Here is a 23,707-nt window from a genome sequence, read left to right as displayed (position 1 = left end):
AACACACCTTGACAAACATGTGAATGAATGTAGATCAGGCAAGCTATGGCTAACATGTTTTCTGCTCTGGTAATTTTTGGGAAAAACAGCAGTGGTTTAATGAACCATACATATGAAAAAAAGCAACACCACAGAAAATGAATATCTAATACATTTATCAGTAAGTGATTACAGAGCTGGGAATGAGACATGGATGCAGTACTTTACTGCAGTGACTAACACAACACTTTCCATGGCAATGGATAGCAGAGAAATTCTAAAAATATCTAAATGACCAATTTGTTTGTTAGAAAGTAAGCAGTCAGTCTATTTATTTATTGCCAGTCATCAACAAAGAGAACTGTTAGAGAACTAATTCAGTGAGACGCAGTGAAAATAGGAGTAAAGTAGACTGTGGGGTGGGGAGGCGGGGCAGTGAGGGGAGGCGGGGGGAGGGCAGGTGGGTCGAAATACGACAGGAAAGGTGAAAGTAAATAAATAAATAAATAAAACCACTTACTTTGCGCTCGCCGTATCGCCGAGTCACTACTATATTTGCATCAGTAAGGCAGCTAAGTATTGTAATTTAAAAATGCATGTTGGTGTAACTGTAACCACCGCCACCATGGTGTTCTTGCTCAAGTTAACTGTGTCTAAGTGGATGTGATGGTCTTTGATGATTTAAAGCCCCTCTTTCAGATCTTTTTTTTTTACTATTTTTTTTAAACTTTGTTTATTGATTGAAATCACAGTAGTACATTACATTATTGAACGTCATATTGCATATTTTCATCAAAATATTCCAGTAAAAACATTAATCAAGAATTACTCATTACATATCTCCTATCAGTCTCTTTTGCCTGCGCATTTCCATTTCAATCATGGGTGACACACATAGATCTCCCTTGTTTTTGTTCCACTGTGACCACTTCTTATCCCATTTCTTGGGGCATCCCCGGGCCTTATAGACCTCAGTCTCTGCCAGCATACATCAACCCATTTCTTTGACCATTAGGGTGACACGAGGTGGGTTTATGTCCCCCCATCCCATAGCCAATTCTCTCTTTACCAGGGTGTAACCCAGTGTTGTGAATTGCTGTTCGACTTCCGTTAGGTCAGTGGCTTCCCAGATATTCAATAATCTGAGTTGTGGGGTTAGTGTTATAGCTTTTCCCAGGGCTGTGAACATGTGATTCGTGGCTCCCTCCCAAAGGGGGTGTACCCTGGGGCAGGACCACAATGTATGGTAAAATGTGGCCTGCTGACCGCATCCCCTTACACATCTGTCATCAGGTGTGGGCCTATCTTGGCCAAAACTGTCCCTGTAATATATGATTGATGGAGTATTCTAAGCTGAATCAGGTGAAATCTCTGAGTGATAGCTGCAGCACGTGGGGACGTCAGTGCCAACTGCCAGTTTTTGTCCTCTATAGGGCCTAGTTCTTCTTGCTACCGCTCCCTGAGCTTCGGGAAGGTGTCTGGGAGGTTGTTACTCAGCTTCTTGTAAGTTAAGGATATTGCTTTCGACTTGAGAGGCCCATCAAGCAGGCGATCTTCCAGAGGTGATGACTCCGGTACCCTCTTTCAGATCTTGGCTCTCAAGATGAGATTTGAAGGTCGTCTCATGATCTCAGACTACTGCATCTGCACACTCCTTTTGTTTTACAAGCGCATGCAAGCCTCATTGAAATCCTGTATTAAAAAAGTCTATAGATTTGTGTCTTGTCTTTGCTTAGGAAGCTTGCTTATTTTTTATGATTCAGGAGGACCCTCCAGCAAACTGAATCAGTGAGTCACGGATATCGATTCTTCTTTTTGTTAATAAACTTTCTCAGACTTCCATTGGTGTCTGTGCAGATCTTCTTCAACAATTCTGGTGCATTACTCCTGGGAAGTGCCTGTGCATGACTGGTGGTCGGGAGCAGAGATGGTTTGGGTTCCACAACACCAGCAGCTAAAGTTAAGACACAACATGCCAGATGTACATAGGTCTTTTGCATGTCTTAACTGGGCGAATCCCAATTTCGGCATGTTAAGAAATGCGAAACTGCTTTTTCCTATGTACAAAGCCCTTTAGGGAATTGCAAAATGCGTAGAAATTGCGTTTTGCAATTCCCTATACAGAAAATCGCTCCTAGGGGATTCTTAGCACAAGTACAAAGTATTTACTAAATGCAAAATGAGCATTTAGGAAATGCAATTACCATTGAGTCAAAGTCGATGCTAACCATGAGCAATTTAAAAAAGCAACCAAAGATTCTTCTTTTTTTAAGTGCAATGGAGACCACACATGCCCCTAGGGCATGAGTGTGCTCTACATGTGCACCACTAGTTTTGGGATGCGTTCAGGGGTGGCCTTAAGCCCATAGCCATCCTTGGTTTAGCATTTCCTAAATAGCAATTTCCTTATTGGAAATTGCTATTTAGGAAATGCAAAACCAGCCCATTGGTACGAATGGCATGGGATTTCCTAATTGCAATTTCCTAATAACGATTCTTACTGTGTAGGAATTACTATTACTATTAGAAAATCGGTAATTTCATACATATCATTTTGCATTTACTAAATAGAAATTCCTATGGAGTCGCTTTTTAGGAAATGCAAAATTGTACATCTGGCCCAACATTCTCCTGGGGCAATTGGGTAGAGGAGCACTCAGTCTTTGACTCAACCAACTGGTGGACAACTCTAGTGCTTATAAAATATGCAGTCTGTTTGGGATTATTAACTGTATATATTTGAAGAATTAGGTCGGTAATGAGGGGATAAAACTGTTTTTTGGTAGGTACAGGTGGAGTCCTGGGCTGACACGAGTTAGAGGTGTACTTGCAATCCACGGTATAGAACAGGAATGCTTGAAACCCGTAGGACAGAACCTAATGGATTAATGTGTGAGTGAAAAAGGTGCACTGATTTTGCTCCACCGTAACCTCTGCAAGCTCTAAAAGACTTTGACTGGGCATGTCTGAATATAAGTGGGTCAGTGTACAGACGTAAAATAATTTCCCTACCACCCCGCTCTCTATGAGAGGATAGGTAAGAAGTGTTGGACCCACCCTTACTCCTTTTACTCTTCTATCCATCTTTTTTCATGGCATAAGTATTGTCCGGCATACCCATAACTGTGTACCTGGTTGTGATTGAGAGTGCAGTAAGGAAAAGCGGACAGAAAGATCTAACCAGGAAAAGGCCCCAGCATGAGACTCTCGCCCATGTGATATACCACCAGTATTCGAAAAGCATCTGCAAATATTTTACTGACTAGGTCAGGTGCACTAACGGTGAGGATAAAAGCACTTTCCAGAAGAAAGTATCTTTGACTGGGAGCGCTTAAATAACCTAAAGAAATGATTGAAGGGTTCTAAGTATAAATCGAATCCAGAACAATTTGAAGCCCTCCAAAATTGTTATATAGAAACTATGAACCGCAGACAAGATTCATAGGTGCAGGTATTGAAAGAAGAGAAACTGAGACATCAAATGTGTCACTTAAGGAACCGGGTCAGGACTTTTTACTAAACTATATGACACCAAAACAACACAAATCTAATCAGTAGAACCGGAGTTATGAATTTTTTAAGTTGAAAGTGAAAACTACTGCCTAAAATTACAAAGCGCCAAACGCAGACATCTAGTCGTGCAAGACCGAGGTAAAGTCGAAAGCAATGGCTGACCCTGATAAAGTGCTGTACGGATACCCAAGGTGGATTGGTCCGTGACTCCCCTATTTTTTAGACTTAAGAGAAATTTCAAGGAAAAATGTCTGAGAAGGTAAAGTTCAGCGGGCAAGGTAGCTGGTGGTGTCAGAGAAGGAGGCATTGTTGACGAGGAGCAGCTCTGGGAAGTCACGGTGAAGCTTCCTTCATTCGGACTGAGTCTCTTTTTTGGAAGTCAATGATCTCCAGCAGGATTATGCTGCAGGCTGTAGCCAACTAGAGCTTCATGAAGCTGGATACGCTTTCTGTGAGGAGTTGCTGAACAGGATTTGCAACTGCAGAGAAAAATGTAAGGGGAGCTGCCACAAAGTCAGGCCAACCGGCAATGCACCTTGGGCGGATCAACGAGCAGAAAGGCACTGGTCTCTTCTTGGTCCTCAGTGCATTTTGTTTCCAAAACAAGTCTCAAGTTTTGGATTTTGGCTATCTGGGCACCATTTGCACCATTTCCAAGGGTCCAGGATTGAAGAGGCACCACTTGGAGGGTCAGGACTTACTTAGGCAGAGTTCAGGTGTGGGGTCAAGATGATTGGAGCCTTTTCTGTCACTGAGGCTCTGATCAGGAAGCCAGCCAATTAGCCCTCAGAGTCATTTCTGGAAGTCCAGGGTTCAAGGAGAAGAGCAGGACTGAAGCAGCAGGGCAGACCTCCGGGGCTTAGAGCAGGCCCCAGGCAGCAGAGCAATCCTTCTTGGTGCAGAAAAGCAGTCCCTCTGAAGTACACAGATGGCCACTGCAGAAGGCAGTCCTCTGAGAGTCCTTCCGCAGGTCCAGGAATGAACTGAAGAGTTAGGTCTAAGAGCCCCATTTTTATCCCTGGTGCCTTCTTCGAAGTGGGAGATACTTCTAAAGGAAATCCCCACAGACGTGTCTGGAATTTTCTGCCTCCAGCCTGGCTAGGGTTAGGCTAAGGTGAAGTTCTTTGCGGGACAGCAGGGCTCAGTCTATTGATGTGTAAGTGGAGCTGTGCCCAGCTCCGTCCCCATCCTGCCTGAGATGGCCCATCCAGGCTCACCTAATCATTCTATAGTGCGCCTGTCTGGGAGGAATATTCAATGGCCTACTACTACTCACACCTAGTCATGTGACTCAAGAAAAGGCTTTATGCATCAAATGGTTGGGACAAGAAAATGGCAACTTTCTAAAAGTGGCATTTTCCGAATTGCAACTTAAAATCCGCCTTTACCATTGAAGAGGATTATAAATGACAATGCCTCAGTTACCAAACATAACTTTCCTACCTGCTCCCAATCAAAAGTCTGCACGTCTTAAATGTAATAATGTAACCCAATGCTACCGTATGAGAGAGGCAGAACTTACATTAATGGAAACATAATGTGTGAGTTTTTCACTACCAGGACAAGTAAAACTGAAACATACATGTCCAAATTGTTTATTACAATGCACGCTGCCATGTGAGCTGTTTAGGGCCTACCTCAGGGTGACTTAAAAGTAATAAAAAGGGAGTTTTAGACTTGGCAATGAGGGTAACATTGCTAAGTTAAATTAGCAGTTTAAAACTGCTGGCAGGCTGCAATGGCAGGACATAGAAATGTTTCTAAAGGGCATCTTAAGTGAATGGTACAATGAATGCTGCAGGTCCACTAGTAGCATTTAATGTGCAGTCCCTAGGTGTATGGTAAACCACTTTATGAGGGACTTACATGTAAATTACATACACCAATCAGGTGTAAGCCAAATTTACCATATTTTATGGAGTGGCCACAAGCACTTTAGCACTGGTAAGCAGTGGTAAAGTGCACAGAGTCCTAAGGCCAACAAAATCAAATTCAGAGAACTAGGAGGGTGAGGGAAAAACTTTGGGGGAAGACCACCCTAAGGCTGACAGGCCTAACAGTTATGCTACTCGAAATTGCACGAGTAATGTCCACAACTAATAGCAATAACAAGTGTACACAAATGGAGAAAGTGAATATTAGTTGCCCATTGGAGTAGTTTAGGACTCATAGTAGCCTTCCTTGATATGACTAACATCCATTTAACATATGGCGGTGGCATCTGTGTAAGAAGAGGCAGACAATAGCTGAGAGACACAAAGCATGTGGATGTTCAAGAGTAAAGGTGGGGAGAATGATGTTATGGAGTGCCATTGGCGAGTGGCACCCACCTTGTGAAGGTCACAGTTGACATGACCTCTTACAGTAAAGGGCCTGACTGTGGACAAACCTTGATTTTTCATACAGTGAGAGATTTTGCATCAGTAGAGTTTAATAGGAATACAAATACTGTACATTAGTCTAGTGTCCCTAAAACACTACTAATTGATTGGCCTCGGTCTTCTCCCTCAGTTGTACAAATTGTCTACAGCACCGTTCTAAGGTCCAACACGTTTGTTCTTCTAGGACTATTGAGGTGCAGCTGCCCAGCAAAGTTTCAAACCGACATCCAAGGATCCCAGCATTGTGCAGCTCACCTCATCTCCAACTTCTCACTACCAGGCCTTCAATGGCGCTAGATCAAAGAAAATTCTTAATTCAAACCTGGGACCACACATGCTATCTTCCTATGATTTTAGATCCCTCCTATGTGATTAGACGACAAAGCCAGCATTTCAAGGTTTATTTCAAGGTTCAACTCTCTGGAATTCTTTTCCACACAAACTCATACTAGCGCTTAGATACATACTGTTCCACTCGGTGGATGGGCTAGACATACTCTAGGAAATACGACAGTAGCTTCTCTCTCCTTCAGTAAACATATCCTGCAGTGCCTTTGCAGTGATACAAGAGCTGCACAAAATCTAAATACAGAACTAGAGACAACTTCATTAGTATTCGCTAGCATACGACAATGTGCAATTCTTTTGATCTATTAAGGAACTGATCACAAAACCTTACATTAGGTAATGCCATACTTACTCCAAAACAAAAAGGTGAAGAGAAAGCATATTTTATATCATTTAATATATATGACATAGAATCAAGTTAACAAGCCATGAAAACCAAACATAAATAAGTACATGTATTGGTCACATCCAATATCATTGTACATCATACAAAACAGAAATATCAAAACTAACATTAAAAACTTTGGTAAAGGTGCTTGTAAGCAAAATACTTTATTACTAAGAAAGGAACATAGAAAAAAATAACACAACTGTGTACAGCTGCTGACATTTTAACAAGCTGGTTATGATCATTTGGTAACTTCATATTTCGGTTAACGTAAACTGCACACGATTTGCACAGTTCATTTTCTGGCTGAATTCTTTAAAAAAAATGCTTTTTATTCTTTCCTTTTGAGTTGTTAACATACAGGGAAACGGCTCCTATATTAGTTCCTAGAATTCTGCAGAGCCTCAATAAGGGATTTGTTGTAGTCTTCAATCTGCTTTGTCACGTTTTTCATCACTGGCCGGTAGTCGCTCTCTTGGCTCTTTGACGCAATGACTGATGGTAAGAGTTAAGGAAAGCCATCTGCCCATCAATACTGCTCATGTATCTCGATACAAGAATGTAGAAAATGTGCATGTGCCGAATAGTATTCAGGTAAACCTTGGCTTGGAGCCCTTCTAGAGATCTGCTGCTCAATCTTTACTGCGCCACTGCACCCGTCTAGTTTTGTTTCGAATAAATTTAATTGGATAGAAACTAAAGCAACTTCTGTTAGTAGTCTGACTTTCTTAAACTGGTGTACCAACAGCCTGTGTTCTTCTCGAACAGCACAACAGATCACGTACCAGACACTGCATACTAGTCGGTAGCTTAATCACTGGAAAGAAATATATATTCGGCACTGTCAAATGACATGCACCCCTGAAAATAATCTATCCAGATGTTACATTGGACGTTTCTTTGTATGTTGCAATACCTGGTAATCTGACACATTCCACTGAGTGTCTACTAAAGCTGTGAAATCTCATTTAGACCCATGACAACCAATTCCAATATGTTGTGAAGTTACCAAACCCAGCTGATAATGGGGCGCATAAGGATTAGTTACTTACCTGTAATCCTAGTTCTCTTCCAGGGGTATCCTTATCAAAGTCATAAGCATTAGAATATTCCCGCCCATGTGCGGGACCCCGGAAACACTATATTATATGTGCCCCACATATATATACTCATATATATATAAATACATATATATATATAACATGCAATAGCAGCCAATAAAAACAGAGCTGAAATATGCTGTGTAGAATTTCCACCATACATGTAATAATAATAAGCATTAGAAACATGAGAAACAACACAAAGTTTGTTTTAGAAACTGTTTTAATGCTCAGAAAGCAGTAGAAATTCTTATAACTCACTGGAAGCATAGAAAGCTCCCAGGCTGCATTGCAAACACATAGTCTAAAAAGACTGAAAAGCTAACCTGTAGCTACATAGCAATAAACTGACATCGTGCCTTTAAGGCACTCATGACCCCCAGTATCCCATCATGCCTCAGGGGTGACAGTTAGGTCAGTTGTTCTTTTCGGAGACTGAAAATAAACCCAATAACAAATAGGTTAACCATATCTCCTTATTAAAGAATGTCCTTTGCCCGGGGAGGCGGGAGGGTTGCTTATGACTTTGATGAGGATACCCCTGGAAGAGAACTAGGATTACAGGTAAGTAACTAATCCTTCTCTTCCAGGGGATCCTCATCAATAGTCATAAGCATTAGAATAGAATAGCGAGCCTCACCTCATCTCCCTGCGGGCAAAGGAGTAACAATACAGTAATAAACCATATTAAGCCTAGTATTCACTAAGCTTGTACAGGCCTTAGGCTACCCAAATAGATTCCTCAAAGAGGCTTGTCCTACTTGAGTATCGGCCCTGGAATCAGACTCGAGACAGTAATGTCTCGTAAAGGTATGAACTGATTTCCAAGTCGCAGCCTTGCATATCTCCGACATTGGAATGTCGTGCAAGAAGGCTAATGTAGCGGCCTTCCCTCTAGTGGAATGCGCTTTGGGTGACTGCAACAAAGGCTTGCCTGCAAGCTGATAAGCCAATTTAATGCAAGAGACAATCCATCTCGCGATGGACCTCTTGGCCGCTGGAAAACCTGTTCGCATTGAACCATAGTTCACAAACAGTTGATCCGTTTTCCTAATCCCTTTGGTCATTTCCAAATAGAACTTGAGCACTCTTTTAAGATCTAAGGAGTGAAGTGACCGCTCGGCTGGGGTCGTAGGATTTGGAAAAAATGAAGGGAGGGAAATGGACTGATTTATATGAAAATCAGAGATGACTTTAGGTAGGAAAGCTGGATGAGCCCTTAGGACTACCCTATTGTGATGAAAGATAGTGTATGGTTCTTTCGCACATAGAGCTTGAATCTCGCTGACTCTGCGAGCAGAGGTAATCGCCACCAAAAAGGCCGCCTTCCAAGAGAGATGTTGCAAAGATGCCTTGTGGATGGGCTCAAAAGGTGGTGACATTAACCTGGATAGCACCAGGTTTAATTCCCATGGAGGAGAAGGATTTCGCACAGGGGGATACACTTTCTTCAACCCCTGGAGGAAGTCCTTAACCACTGGAACCTGAAAGAAAGAAACCTGATCTGGAGATTTTCTGTATGCTACTATGGCTGACAAATGCACCCTAATAGAAGCGTATTTCAAACCAGCAGTAGCTAGGGAAAGGAGGTATGGCAAGATGACGTCCTCCTGTCCTGTAGTCGGATCAAGGTGATGATCCCTACACCATAGGAAAAACCGCTTCCACTTAAACGCATAGGACGTTCTCGTGGAAGGTCTCTTAGCCTCCTTTAAAATGTTCATGCACTCAGGAGGCAAGTTCAAATGTCCATATTGCAGGACCTCAGGAGCCATGCTGTTAGGTTCAATGATGGGAGGTTGGGATGCATTATCCTCCCGTTCATTTTGCTCAACAGGTCCGGCCTGCAAGGGAGTCGTCTGTGTGGACACACAGACAGATGTAGAAGGTCCGGGTACCACCACTGCCGCGGCCAATCCGGAGCTATCAGGATCATTTCCATGCTCGACCTGCAGAGCTTGGAAACTACTCTCGGAATCAGAGCCAGGGGAGGAAACGCGTAAGCGAACGTCCCTGACCAATCCATCAGCAGAGCATTCCCCTGAGTCCCTGGCCGGTGGAACCTGGACGCGAAGGCGTGGCATTTGGAGTTTTCGTCGTCTGCAAACAAATCTATGGCTGGACGACCCCAGCAACGAAAAAGCTCTTCCACCACATCGTCGTTTAGCACCCAGTCTGGCTGATCTTCGAAGTGCCTGCTGAGTGCGTCTGCTTTTACGTTCAACTCGCCTGGCAGGTGCACCGCCACTATCGTGAGGCCTCGAGAGAGGAGCCAATGCCAGATTGCCTGAGCCTCTCGAGACAGAGGGCGAGATCTTGTGCCTCCTTGTTTGTTCAGATAGAACATGGTGGTCGTGTTGTCCGTCTGAACTAGGACTGAGTTGGACTCTATCGCTGGTAAAAACGCTTTGAGAGCCAGGAATACCGCTCTGAGTTCCAGCATATTGATGTGGTATGTCTGCTCCTGCGCAGACCACAGGCCTTGAATCTGAAGCGGACCCATATGCGCTCCCCAACCTTGTAGAGAGGCATCCGTCACTATCGACTGGTTTGGAAGAGGCTGGTGAAACCGAACCCCCACCAGCAGATTCTTTCTCCGTGTCCACCATTTGATGGCGTCTTTCGTCGCTTGGGAGAGCTTGATGCGATCCTCCCAAAGTCCTGTCGCCTGGTCCCATTGATCCTCCAGGGCCTGCTGTAGAGGCCGCATTCTCAGCCTTGCGTTTGGGATGAGAAAGATGCAGGATGCCATGGAACCCAGCAGGGATGCGACTTGTCGGGCTGTTGGAAGCCGAGAGTCTATCAGAATTCCACATTTCTGGTTCAGGGAAAAAAGTCTCTCCTCCAAAGGAAACGCTTTTCCCACTTTTGTGTCCAGAACGGAGCCTAGGTAGTGAATTGACTGTGTAGGCCGCTGGACTGACTTCTCCAGATTCACATGGAGACCGAGCTTGTGCAATTGACACAGATGTAGATCGTGCGTTACCCGCAATGGAGACGGACCTTTTAGGAGCCAGTCGTCCAAGTATGGGTATAGGAAGAGTCCCTTCTTGTGCAGAAAAGCCGCCACCACCGCCATGCATTTGGTGAAGACTCGTGGTGCGGACTTGAGACCGAAGGGTAGCACCGTGTACTGAAAGTGTTTGTTCCCTACGACAAACCTCAAGTACTTGCGATGTTGTTGTGCAATTGGGATGTGAAAGTACGCATCTTGCAAGTCCACCGAACACATCCAATCTCCGACTTGAAGATGTGGGCATATTTGGTGAAGAGCCAGCATGCGGAACTTTTCTCTGATGATGATCTTGTTTAGAAGTCGTAGATCGAGTATTGGTCTGAACTTGTCCTCCTGATCTTTTTTGGGGACAAGAAAGTACCTGGAGTAAACTCCCTTTCCTCTTTGAGCGAGAGGAACCTCCTCTATCGCTCGCTTTTGTAGTAGGACTGTTACCTCTCTTCGGAGCAAGCTTAGTTGGTGAGGGGAAGCGCTCTTTGGAGGTATGTTCTTTGGAGGAGCAAGGAAACGTAGTTTGTATCCATTGCGCAGTATATTCAGCACCCACTGATCCTTGGTGATGCTGACCCACTCTGCCAGGTGTTGTGAAGCACTTCCTCCCACTGGAGTGGGCAACGGCGCCAGAGGAAGCCACTGATCAGGCTTTTCCTCCTCTTGTAGTGGTAGAGGATTGTTGATGACCTCCTCTACCTCTGCCAGGTTTACCTCGAAACTGGGGTTTTCCTTGGGCTTTACTTTGGGACCATTGAGGGGTTTGAACCCTCTGTTGAGCCCCTCTCCCCCTGTTGGGCTTGAAACGACGCTTGAACTCTTTCTTCTTTTCCAAGCCCACCGCTTTCACTGTGTCTAGTTCCGTCTTCATTCGGGTCATTTCTTCGTCCGCATGCTCACCGAAAAGAGCGGAACCCGAAAAGGGGAGATTAAGGATGCGATGTTGAGCATCCGGCTTCAGGCCTGTCAAGCGCAACCATGCCGATCTCCTGGCACAAACCCCATGAGAATAGGAATGCGCCGACAGGAAAGCACCATCCGCAGCCGTGCTTATCATCTGATTCGCCACCAGACATCCTTCAGTCACGGTCTCTTCAAAGTCCTGCTGGTCTTCTTTTGGCAGCTTGGCTTTGAACCTTTCCATAGAGTCCCATAAGGCTCTGTCGTACCGACCCAGAAGTGCAGCCGCACTAGAAACCTTAAGAGTCGACGCAGCTGAGTTGCAAACTTTGCGACCCCAGGAGTCTTGCGTCTTGCTGTCCTTGTCTGGGGGGACGGAAGAAGAACCTGCCACTGCGTGTGTCTTCCTCGCCGCCGCCACAATAACAGAGTCTGCTGGCGGGTCCGATCTTACAAAAACCGGGTCAGAAGAGGCCGGTTTGTATTTCTTTTGGATGCGGGCTGGCACCGCTCTGATAGCCGCCGGAGTTAGGAATACCTCCTTGACAGGATCTATAATCCCCGGAACTAATGGCAGTAGAGGACGGGTGATCGCCTTTTTGTGTAAAGTCTCAAAAATGACTGTTGTGGTAACCTGAGGGACAGAAATTTCAATGTTCAGCTTCTGAGCTCCTCTTTGCAAGACGTCCAGATACGTGCCAATGTCATCCACTGGGGAGGATCGGGACGTAGGACTGTCCGTCAAAGTAGGGGAGTAGTCCCTCTTGGAAGACCTGGTAGAAGAGGTAGAGGAAGTAGACGGAGTTCGTCGACGTCTACGGTGGACATTGTGCCTCCTCTCTTTGGATCGTTTCGGACGCACTTCTCGTCTAGGAGAGCGAGACCTGACCCGCTCCTCTGGGTCTTTTCTGGGAGATCGGGTCCTTCTGGGAGATCTAGTTGGTGTTCTCACCGGAGATTTGCGCCTGGGAGGGCTATGCTTGTCCATCTCCTCCACTAGATCCTGAAGAGGAGACCTGTGCTGCGAGCAGGAGCCAGAGGACCTTGAGGTGGAATGACGGGAAGCTGACTCCGTTACCATCACCACATCTGAACATCTCGACGCCGAGCGATCTTCCCTCGTGGTCGAGTGCTTTCGGGGAGTCGGCGGATCAAACAATCTGGTTTGCGAGGATGTATGGTCTCTCGACGTCAAGCGGCGATGAGCAGCCGCCGACGGAGTTCCACGTCTCGACGTCGAACGGTGAGTACCGGCCGTCGACGGAGCCCTCTCCCTCGACGTCGAACGACGATGCCCAGTCGTCGACGGAAGTCTCGACGTCGAACGACGATGTCCTGTCGTCGACGAAGCACCCTGCCTCGACGTCGAGTGACGATGTCTAATCGTCGACGGAGGTCTTTCTCTCGACGTCGAACGGTGATGATCAGCCGTCGACGGAGATTTCTGCCTCGACGTCGAATGTCTGTGCGACGACGGTGGAGGGGTATTGGACACCCTCGACGTCGAGAGCTGACGAGACACCGACGGAGACTGCATCCTCGACGCCGATCGACTCTTCCCTGTCGACGGCGGAGGGGTCTTGGTCCTCGACGCCGAACGTTGCTTCTTCGACGACGGCGGAGGAGTCACACTTCTCGACGCCGGTCGACGTCTGGATGACGACGGCGGAGGGGTGACCTCCCTCGACGCCGGTCGTCGCCTGGTTGACGACGGCGGAGGGGTCCTGGATCTCGACGCCGACCGTCGCCTGGTTGACGGCGGCGGAGTTCCCTTCCTCGACGTCGGCCGGTTGACGCCGACGGAGGGGATTTCGACGATGGAACTGGATCCTTCGACGTCGTCGACGTACCTGGTCTTCTCTTCGACGGCGAGCCAGCCGTCGACGGTAGTTTAGACGATGAATGATCCACCGGTGGTTCTTTTCTCAGCGCCGAGCCCGACGCTGAGGGTGAGGGGTATGAAGACTTCTTTCTGGAAGATGAATGAGTCTTCTTGGAGCCCTTCCTCACCGGAGATCTTCCTCTTGATGACCTATGAGCTAGGCCATAAATGCGAATCCTCTCCCTGTCTTTTAAAGTTCTTCCTGACAGGTGTTCACAATGAGGACAGGTGCCTGGATCATGTTCCTCAGGCAGACACAGGATACAGACGTCGTGGTTGTCTGACTTGGCCTTCTTGTTGCCACAAGAAGGGCATTTGTCAAAGAGTGAAGGCATTTTCAGGAGAAAATGCTCCCCAAATTGACTGAAAAAGACAGTATCTTACTTGACTAGATGTTAAATGTCGAGTAAGAACAAAAAATTGTCAAAAGTGAAGAGTTTTTCTGTCAAAAAACAGGAAAATTAGTGGAGCTGTGTAACCAGGGTCCTTCTCTGAAGGAGCCGGAAAGAACAACTGACCTAACTGTCACCCCTGCGGCATGATGGGATACTGGGGGTCATGAGTGCCTTAAAGGCACGGTGTCAGTTTATTGCTATGTAGCTACAGGTTAGCTTTTCAGTCTTTTTAGACTGTGTGTTTGCAATGCAGCCTGGGAGCTTTCTATGCTTCCAGTGAGTTATAAGAATTTCTACTGCTTTCTGAGCATTAAAACAGTTTCTAAAACAAACTTTGTGTTGTTTCTCATGTTTCTAATGCTTATTATTATTACATGTATGGTGGAAATTCTACACAGCATATTTCAGCTCTGTTTTTATTGGCTGCTATTGCATGTTATATATATATATGTATTTATATATATATGAGTATATATATGTGGGGCACATATAATATAGTGTTTCCGGGGTCCCGCACATGGGCGGGAATATTCTAATGCTTATGACTTTGATGAGGATCCCCTGGAAGAGAAATGAAATGTTACCCTCAAGGAGAGTCTAGTACTCACTGAACCAATTCTCCCTTCTTCTTGACTGGTTGGGAGGCCTGCAGCCATAAACAAAATTAGAAAAGTGATAAGAGAGTTTCTGTTTCTCCAAATATGGGGAACCTTACACTATTGCCTGCCTGTGTGTGCCAGTTCTCTCTCAGATAGCTACGCATCAATAACTGTCTCAACCTAATTCTATGGTTTTTTCAGACATGTAAGAGTTGGAGCATTGCCTATGACGAAAGGGGAAAATTAGGGTGGGTGTTGCAAGGGAGGAAGAGGTAACACTATGGCCCTCTTTGACAAGGTAGCTGAAAATCCAAAAGTGGGAACATACAGGAGTGTGCACCTGCGTGGGCATTACAATTTTAGCATAAAAAAACCAGCATCGCCAATATTTTCCCAGACATGTTTTATTATTATTATTATTATTATTATTGGATCTTATTAAGCACGGATACGGTCTCATGGCACTGCTGTGAGGGTTCTAGCAGATATTGGAAACGGAGTTAGGAGTTTTGGCAGAGAAAACTTGGAAAATTGTATTCAGAGTAAAGAGCTTGTAAGGAGGGAAAGTGTGCAGGAATGAGAGCTCAAGCAGCGGGTTATTTGGTTCGCATTCATTCCAAAATGTATAAATCTGAATTGAGTAAGAATCCCACACCTGGTTGGGTTATTTCATAGTTAATTAACAGCCAACTCATGATGAGGCTTTTGCGTACAAGAAATAACATGATGCAAACGTTTGTTACTCAGTTACTTTGTTCTAGTCCCATCTTGGGAGTTGGCTGCAACAATAGTAGACAGACAATATCACTTGAAGGAGATATCAAACGCCATCCCAGCTTCAATCATAGAGGTTGCTGACAAAATCTAGTCTAAAAGAAGCATCCTTACCGTAAGAAGTATTAAAAAAAACGGTCTGTTAAAAAAACATGAGTATTGTGGCCTAGGCGTCAGACTGGAATTTTTTTAACAAGAGTACACGTTTGGAGAGCCAGTACTACTGCCTTCAGAGTAGAATTAGTAGGAGGTTATGGATCAAAATATGTTAAGCAATCAGCCTAAATACAAGATAACTGACGAGTCAGAAGTTGCTCTAGCTGCTTTCTTACAAATGTTAAACCCCACTTGTGATAAAAGGCTGATCTGAAGGCCTGAATGTCTTCATGCCTCTTCATTACAGATAATGGAAAAGCCAAAATGCCACTTTAAAAAAGAAAAAGAAAGAAAAATGCACTGCTGGAGTCAAACAGTCGGGCTTATAACTGAAATTGCAAGCCACACTGGTCAGCTTTAATGTTGCTGATTACTGCAGATCCCTCTAACAAGACACAATTTACTGCTAAAGCCGGCTGTAGTACCTCACTAGAGGTACCTGGAGTCAGACACAAATCCTTCCTTTAGTGGCTTCATTAAAGTGGGACACAAGTCCCTTTCTGCAGCACACTACAGTTGTTCCACTAGAGGTTCTAAGGGTCGGTAACAAATGTTTTCTGAAAGAGGCTACTCGAATCAACACAAACTCTTTTATGAGGCAGGGGTTAGTACTTTAGGCCGTTACTCAATAACATTCTTAGCTAGTAGTAGACATTTGTGTGTAGAAACAGGCAACAAGAGTATGAAGAGAGTGAAAGAGCAGAGCGCCTGGAGTTGGGAAGTGAGGCGGAACAACTAAACCAGCTGCCATCTACTAAAAGTATATTGGTACATAAACATGCAAAAAGAAACATATTTCTCTGATGTCAGCAGTGGAAGAATAAAACTCATCCAATCAAAACAATACCCCTGGAACTAGACACAAATCCCTTTTCCTAGCAGGATGCAGTATCTTAGGTCATTACTAGTGGTCCCTGGAGTCAGAAACAAATCTGTTTATAGACACATCTTTTAATAGCACTCTGCAATACCTTAGGCTCCTAGAAGTACCTAGAATCAAAACTCTAAAGCTTTTCTGTAGCAAGCTGTGGTACCGTAGGCCATTACCAAAGATTTGTACAGACAGACACACATCTCCTTTCTGTAGCTAGGTGCAGTACCTAGTGGCGCTTTGTAGGTCCCTGGAGACAGAAACCAATCTTATCCAAGCAGGGTGCAGTACACTAGATCATGGCTTCCTTGGAGTAATCAGACATATGTCCTTCTCGTAATAAGGCTGCAGTATGTTATGCCATTACTTGAGGTCCAACAGGTGTACACCACAACCCTTTCAATAGCCCATACATTTGCATATTCACTTTTGTAAGACTAAAAATCTTTGCTTGGTTTCTCAGTCCTAAATATATATGAAAATTCTGGGTGGTGATGATAATCATTTTCATGGCTCTAAATGCATTCCTATAGGTTCGGGAAGAAGTTATTATAATATTCAAAGTTAATAGCAGGCACTTGTACATAGAAGCAAACAGATGAGAAATATAAAGAAAGCAAGAGGATAAAGCATATGGATTAAGGGAGTGAGGATGAACAATTAAGTACATTGACATCTGATGAAAGTGAACGATACAGCAATGTGTAATTAGGAAAATAACTCTCTGATGTTAGCAGAAGAATGCAACTCACCATCAAAACTTTGTCCCTGGAGCCAGCCACAAATCCTTACCTATAGCAGTACCTTAAGCCATTACTAAAAGTCCCTAGAGTCAGACATATGACCCTGTTGTAATCAGACTGTAGTGCCTTTGTTACTAGAGGTTCCTGGGATTACACACATATGTCCTTTCTGTAAAGAGGCTGCAGTAACTTATGCATTTACTCAAAGTTCCATAGGTGCCCACTGCTGCTCCTTCAAACTTAAAATTAAATAGAATTATTAACAAAGCAGATCCAATTGAATATCTTTTGTTGGAAGTGAAAGAAACAATGACAAAAAGTTGACTGAGCTTTTGTTTTCAGCAAGCCAGATGACAGAGCGTGCGGCTTCGACATAAATGTACATATTTCTTTTTGCAAGTCTATCAATTTTTGCTTATTTTCTATTTCCTAAATTAATATGTTTAAATGATCCCTTATCTGCATGATGGAATTTTCCAGATGGTTAAACATACTTCTAACTAAAATCCTTCATTCCGGTGCAATAGCAGGAAAATGCAGATGTGTAAAAAGGTTGCGATTTTGAGGACTCCAGGTTTGTTTCCAGTGCAGTGTAAAGTTCTCAATTGAGATGTTTCCAAATCGAAGTAAAATAATGTTTTGTTTGACGTATGGTGAAAAATATGTTTTAAATGTTGCAGTTGGATTGGTTCATTATACAAGTTGATTATCATCCAGGTGTTGTGCTTTTTTTGGTAATTAGGATTTATCTGGCATGTGTGAGAGTCGTTTTGCCTCTTTATTAGTTTGTTTTTTAAATATGGCTTGTGAAAACACCGTCTCCCATAGATCTTGAATATTGAGGGCGAACAACGATTGCTCAAAATACTATCCCCATGGGTTGTGCTTTGTTTGGGTGACTATTTCTTTCCAAAACAAATAGCTCTGAGAGTTTTAATGCAAATTTCACCGTTTTTTGCAGGTTTTGACTAAAGCTGCTTGTCCTGCAAAATCCTGCTTGATAAACCCTAAATCTAATCGGATCAGTACCAAGGATGTGGACGTCTGGAGGTTAACGAGAACCCTGTATGTTTTGCTTGATGGATATCCATATACTTGGTGTTTTTTCCTCTCAGTATTTCAGAACTGTAGCACATGCTTGGTACTAATTTGAACGGCTAATGTTAAGAATGGATACTAAAGAAGGGGGCTTCAGTTACTTATTTAGCACTTTGAAAGCCAAAGTTAAGACTTATCTCTGCTTTTATAGAATTAAGATGGGGGATAAAACTGTATATTGTTTCAAAATAACCCCCAGTATGTGTAATAATTAGCTGTAGACAAATCCTGGTCCAATGACCACTTTAGTGTTTTTTACTTTGATTCTGGGTTATCCCCGAAGGTCACAGCCTTTGTTTTCATATAATTTATTTCCAGGTCGTGTTTTTAAGTAGAGCATGCCAAAGTTATTATTAATCTTTGTAATCCGATTGGGGTTTTACTTAACAGGACAATATTGACTGCATACTGGGGAGAAGTAACTGGATTGAAAGGCAGATGTATAGGATGAGAGTTGATTTTGTCCAGGGATCCATTCAGGTCTGCCATATAAAGGTGAAACAATAATGGAGCTAGGATCCAACCGTGTATTAAATCATCAAGGGTCAAGATTTTTTTCAGATGGTTGCATCATTCCTAGTTTTATACAGACCGAGGCGTTTGAGCACAATAAAGTATTGCACTCAGGAGGGTGGAAGAAATATATCCAAGCTTTTGTTTTGCCAGAATAATAGTCTAAAACCTTAATGAAAGTGGATTTTAAATCCACAAAACAAGTATATGGTAATGCCTTAGTTCTACACGTGCCTCAGTTAATATTGTTAAAGCAAAATATTTGTGATTGCTCAGCTCCAGGCATGAAACCCTGTTTGATTAAATAGTATCAAACCTAGTTGGTTAGCCCAAGTTTCAAGGTTCTTTAATAGTAAGTTTGCAGAGAATTGTGCCGCCACGTCAGGTAAAGTAGTGGGCCATTTGGGCCTGTGTTCCGTTGGTATTTGCTTCTGAGATTACAATACATTCAAGTTGTGATTTTGTCTTCCTCATGAGACTTCTCTTGAGATTATTTGGAGTTGGACGGGGTACCATAAAGCTATTTTATGAGAGCAATTCAATTGGTGTCTGGGATGTAATCATTTGCTCCTAACTTATTTGTTGGTCAATGCGTTGATAATGGCTCAAAAACGTTTCCTGGGCACTTGTTTTGCAATTATAGTACAGTGTTGCCCATATCCTATGTTCACTGTCGGTCAACTAGGCCCTTTTTTGTATTCATTTCTAAGCTTAGTGACAGTAAACATTTGAGCTTACCAAAAAACAGCCCATACGCATTCTCTTCTAGAGCTTCTCTTCTAGACCTGTTAGAGCAGCCCATCAGACACTGCCTGATTATGAGCTAGTAAATAACAAATCTTAATACATGAAATAATGCATCTTGACAATGTCCTTTTTTTAATTGATCTTCCTTTTCTCTTACTCATGTAGCCCCCAAGGAGCTGATCATCACTAGTGAAGTCTTTTGTTTGCTCTATGTAAAAATTAACCACTCTTTTTGGATCTGGCCTATGGAGCTCTAGTACACTGAAATGAAGAACCTGCTCTTCTGGATATCAAAGAGCTCTGATTTTAGGATCCTCCAGATGTGCTCCCTACCTAAGGGTGGAGGCATCTGTCACAACCGTGGTCACTGTAAGTCTAAAGATAGCATGTTTTCCACGTTCCACCAAGAGAGATCCGCCACATTGACCCCAGAGAACATAGTGTCCGATAGGTCTCCCCCGTGTTGGAACCACTGCTTGCAAAGGCACCACTGGAAAGAGCTCATGTGCAGCGTGCACGTTTGATCAATAGGATGCAAGAAGCCAGCATACCTAACAGGCATAAGACCCTCAGAACTGGAATTTGAGCTCTATCTCAAAACAACATACTCATGGAGTGACAGTCTTGACTCCTCTAAGCTGGTGGAAAATCACAGAGAGATGTTGTACACAGTACTGCCCCTATGAACCAGAGTTGCTGAGATGGCTGTATGTGAGATTTCGGCCGGTTTGTAGAAAAACCTAGGTCAAACAGCAGGGATACTGTGGACTGGAATTGCCGAGACACCATCTCTGACAACTGAGCTTTTAGAAGCCAACTGTCTAGAATCATCTGAGTTGAGACACTGCCATCACCCTTGTAAAGACTCAAAGAACTATAGTAGGCTAAAGGGAAGTCCCACACATTGAAAATGAGTGGACCCTCCTACGAAATGTAGGTATTTTCTGCTCATATGCAGGATTGCATGTAGGAAAATCCGTCCTGCAAATCCAATGACACTATTCAATCTTGTTCTTCTAAATCCAAAAGTTATTTATCCAGGGATAGCATCCTGAACTTTCCTTAATGTGAAAAAAAATCAAGATCCTGAGGTCTAGGATATGATGGAGACAGCTATCCTTTTTAGGGGTCAAAAAGTACTGTGAGTAGCAACTATGCCCAACTATGCCCAATTTCCTGATGTAGGACCAACACCACTGCTTTTTTATTCAACAGTAGAACAACTTCCCACTCTACAATATATAGAGGTTGTTCTATCTGAGAAGTCTGGGATGGGAAATATTGGGAGAAGACTGAAGTAAAAGCTGAGTATACTCTTTTTCTACTATTTTGTAGGACCTACCTTACAGGTCTGGAGAAAATTGGATAATCTGCCTCCCACCGGTCGTTTGTAAACCAATAAGACTCAACTTGAGCTGTTTTCCTGGCCCGGTTGGTAGAAAGAGGATGAAAACGAGCTACTGGTTGTTTGGCCTCCAGATTTTCCACGACCTCTGTACTGACTTTAGAGCAGACTTTGTACTAGTTGATGTAATTGAGGAGGTTGTCCCTGCCGAAATCCAAATCCTGGAGTATATCAAAATTGACTAAAATGCTTTAATAAAGTTTGAAGACCTAATGAGGGACCTGTTGCTCTGCTGATCTTAAATCTTTTAAGTGCAGAGATTGCCTTATCCCCAGAGAGTCTCGCACTATCAAATGGGAGGTCAATTAACATACTTTAGATGCTGGTAGAAATCCAGAGGTCCTGAGCCAAACATGACATCTCAGAGAGATTGAAGATCCCATGACTCTTGCCATGAAATCAGCTGTGTCAAGCCCCAACTGGATGACATATTTAGAAGCTGTTTTGTCATTACAGACTAATTCTGAAAAATTATCTTGTGGGTGTTCTGGGAGATTCAGAACAATTAGATTTACCATATCCCACATTGCATAAGTGTAATGCCCTAACAAATAAGTGGTATTGAGTCATTTTCATGCCAAACTTCCTACTGAGAACATCAGTTTTTCATAGCCTCTATCAGGAGGGGATGCTGGGGGGGATGCTGGGAAGGCTCCAGGAGGGAATGTAGAAGAGTATGATGGCTGGACGACAAGACTCTCCTCAGGAGAAGCGTGACTGGATAAGAAGCTGGGGTCTCCTGGGACAGGTCTACACAATCTGGCAATGTTTTTGTTAGCCACAAGGGCGATAGAGAGATTTAACCAGGTAGATAGAACTAGGTCCACTTAAGCCTCGGTGAAACACAAAAGAGGTTCAGCTATATGGGAGGGAGACTGGAAAACATGAGTTAAGATGTTTGATTTTGCCTCAATAGAAAGAACACGTAATTCTCCACTGCCTTTTTCACAACAGTATAATAGGAAGCTACTTCAGGAGTTCAGGCACCAAATGGATTTAACATGTCTAATTCAGGTTAAGTATCAAAGTTACTTGCCTTTCAGGATCTGGTGAAGTAAAGTGTGGAAGTCCTGGCTCCCCCTCTGAAAAAGGATCCTTTATGGGAGCTGAATCTTTACCAAACAACTCATGGAGGGTTTCTGCTCACCTGTATTGACTCATCTCAAAAAACATTTTAGAGCTTCTCTTCTAGATCTGGAGGAATAGAAGGAGGTTGAGAGGAATATGAATCAGCACTATCAGTACCGGCTCAGGAGTAGACATTAGCGGCATCGGAGAAGGCGAAGCAGCACTTGAGAAAGATGTGTAGGAGAGGTCGACAACGATGCCGGTTGTGAAACAGGTTGCGCTGGAGGAGTCAAGGCCTGGGACATAAACGGAGCAAATGGAGCCTCTTATGTGGGAGTCCAAACTGCAACCCCTCTGATACCATTGGGCCTGAAGGAGATTCTGGAAGAAAAATATCCCTCAAAAAATGTTCTAATTTAGCATTCATAACAAACGCTGGAACTGTTCCTGGAGTAAGGATCTCCGGGAGGGGACAAGGAGCAATAGACACTGGAGTTGGATCCTGTGGCATGGGTAACAAAGTCAGGCTGGGATCAGCCGACACCAATAGCATAGGATCCACTAGTATTGCCACTAACTCAGCTTCTGAGGAAGAGTCTGATGGGTGAGGAGAACCCTTAAGTAATTTACTTCACTTCTCCATACATTCTCCCTGCCGCCTCTTATGTCTGTGCTTCCCGGATGATTTTGAAGAGACCTTTGTCTATCCTCTTTGGCCCTGGCCTCGCCATAAACACCCCTCTTTACTGGCCTTGGCGTGCATTCTCTTACAGGAGTCACACGGATGTGTGATGTAGGCCAAGCCCATGCCCAAAAGGTAGATCTCGTGAGGGTCAGTGATTGACATCTGACCCGTATAGTCTCTGCAGGGCTTAACGCACTATTTCTTAGGGGGAGACACTTTGATTTTTTTTTTAAATTTCCAGTTGAACTAAAGATGAGCAACCTTGGGATCCACGTTGGTGGTGCTGGAAAAAAGGGGACTGCGTCTGAAATACTGACTGGGCACATTATATCCCCTTGGATGTCACCAGGAGTAGGATTCACAAAACATGCTGGTGTGTTATGGTTATCAGTAAAATTACATATTTCGTTGTGAACTCTAATGCAAGTGAGGGAGGCTTCAAGAAGTTGTATCAAAGCCTACTTGAGTCCAAGCAAAGAGCTGAAATATTTGCAAAAATTAACTTGTCAGGCTGTACTGCCACCATAACTTCCCAAACTGAAGAAAGCTGCGAGAACTTTAGAAAATGATTTGACATTTTTGATTATCTACTCATAAGCTCTAGCACTATGGCCTCCTGCCTCTGTAAGTTAAAGAAAGGTGATGTTATTTTTTAAATAATCAACAGGAACATAAAATCCACAGTCACATTCATCTGTAGTAATCTGCAGAACACAACTTGTGAAACATCGTAGTTGGACATTAGTAGTACACTTTAGCAGGTTCTCCCACATGACTAAAGCGGAGTTGAATGCTCAAACTGTGAGTTCGCAAAAGAAGTCATAAAACAGTTCATTGTACACAACAGCAATGTCTGGCAAGGGTTGCAGCAAAAACTACAATGGCCCAGTCCTGTATTTGTTATTCTGTACCAAGAGCTCTGTTCAAAAAGGATACATTCTTTCATCACAAAGTTATTTTGTTCGTGGTGCTGCCATTTCCTCTCTAAATTCGTAAGCTAAAAAAAAGAAAGCAAATGTTTTCAGAGTCAAGTCAAAACAATCGCACACTCTTTAACAAGGCGGGAGAGGGAACAAGACTGAATGTTGAAACTTATCACGCCCTTAGACTGAATCAAGCTGATAAGGCATTGTTTTCACAACAATAAATAGCAAT

At 43.7% G+C, this 23,707-nt stretch overlaps 1 protein-coding gene across 1 annotated transcript in view; it reads right to left on the bottom strand.

Moving 5' to 3' along the window:
• Positions 1-6,599: 6,599 nt before the first annotated feature.
• The window catches only part of IFT74 (intraflagellar transport 74), a 452,022-nt gene continuing 434,914 nt past the window's right edge, over positions 6,600-23,707 (bottom strand). Inside the window, exons 19-20 of the mRNA XM_078676711.1 lie at positions 23,489-23,549; positions 6,600-7,104 (exon numbers count right to left, since the gene is read on the bottom strand). Of these exons, the coding sequence (XP_078532837.1) occupies positions 6,989-7,104; positions 23,489-23,549 (177 nt within the window). The 3' untranslated portion in view covers positions 6,600-6,988. The remainder of the gene's footprint in view (positions 7,105-23,488; positions 23,550-23,707) is intronic.

The sequence above is a fragment of the Lissotriton helveticus genome, chromosome 2_1, assembly GCF_964261635.1.
Source record: "Lissotriton helveticus chromosome 2_1, aLisHel1.1, whole genome shotgun sequence".
Taxonomy (NCBI): Eukaryota; Metazoa; Chordata; class Amphibia; order Caudata; family Salamandridae; genus Lissotriton; species Lissotriton helveticus.
Note: the sequence above shows the minus strand (reverse complement) of the source record. Positions and strands in the feature narration are given on the sequence as shown.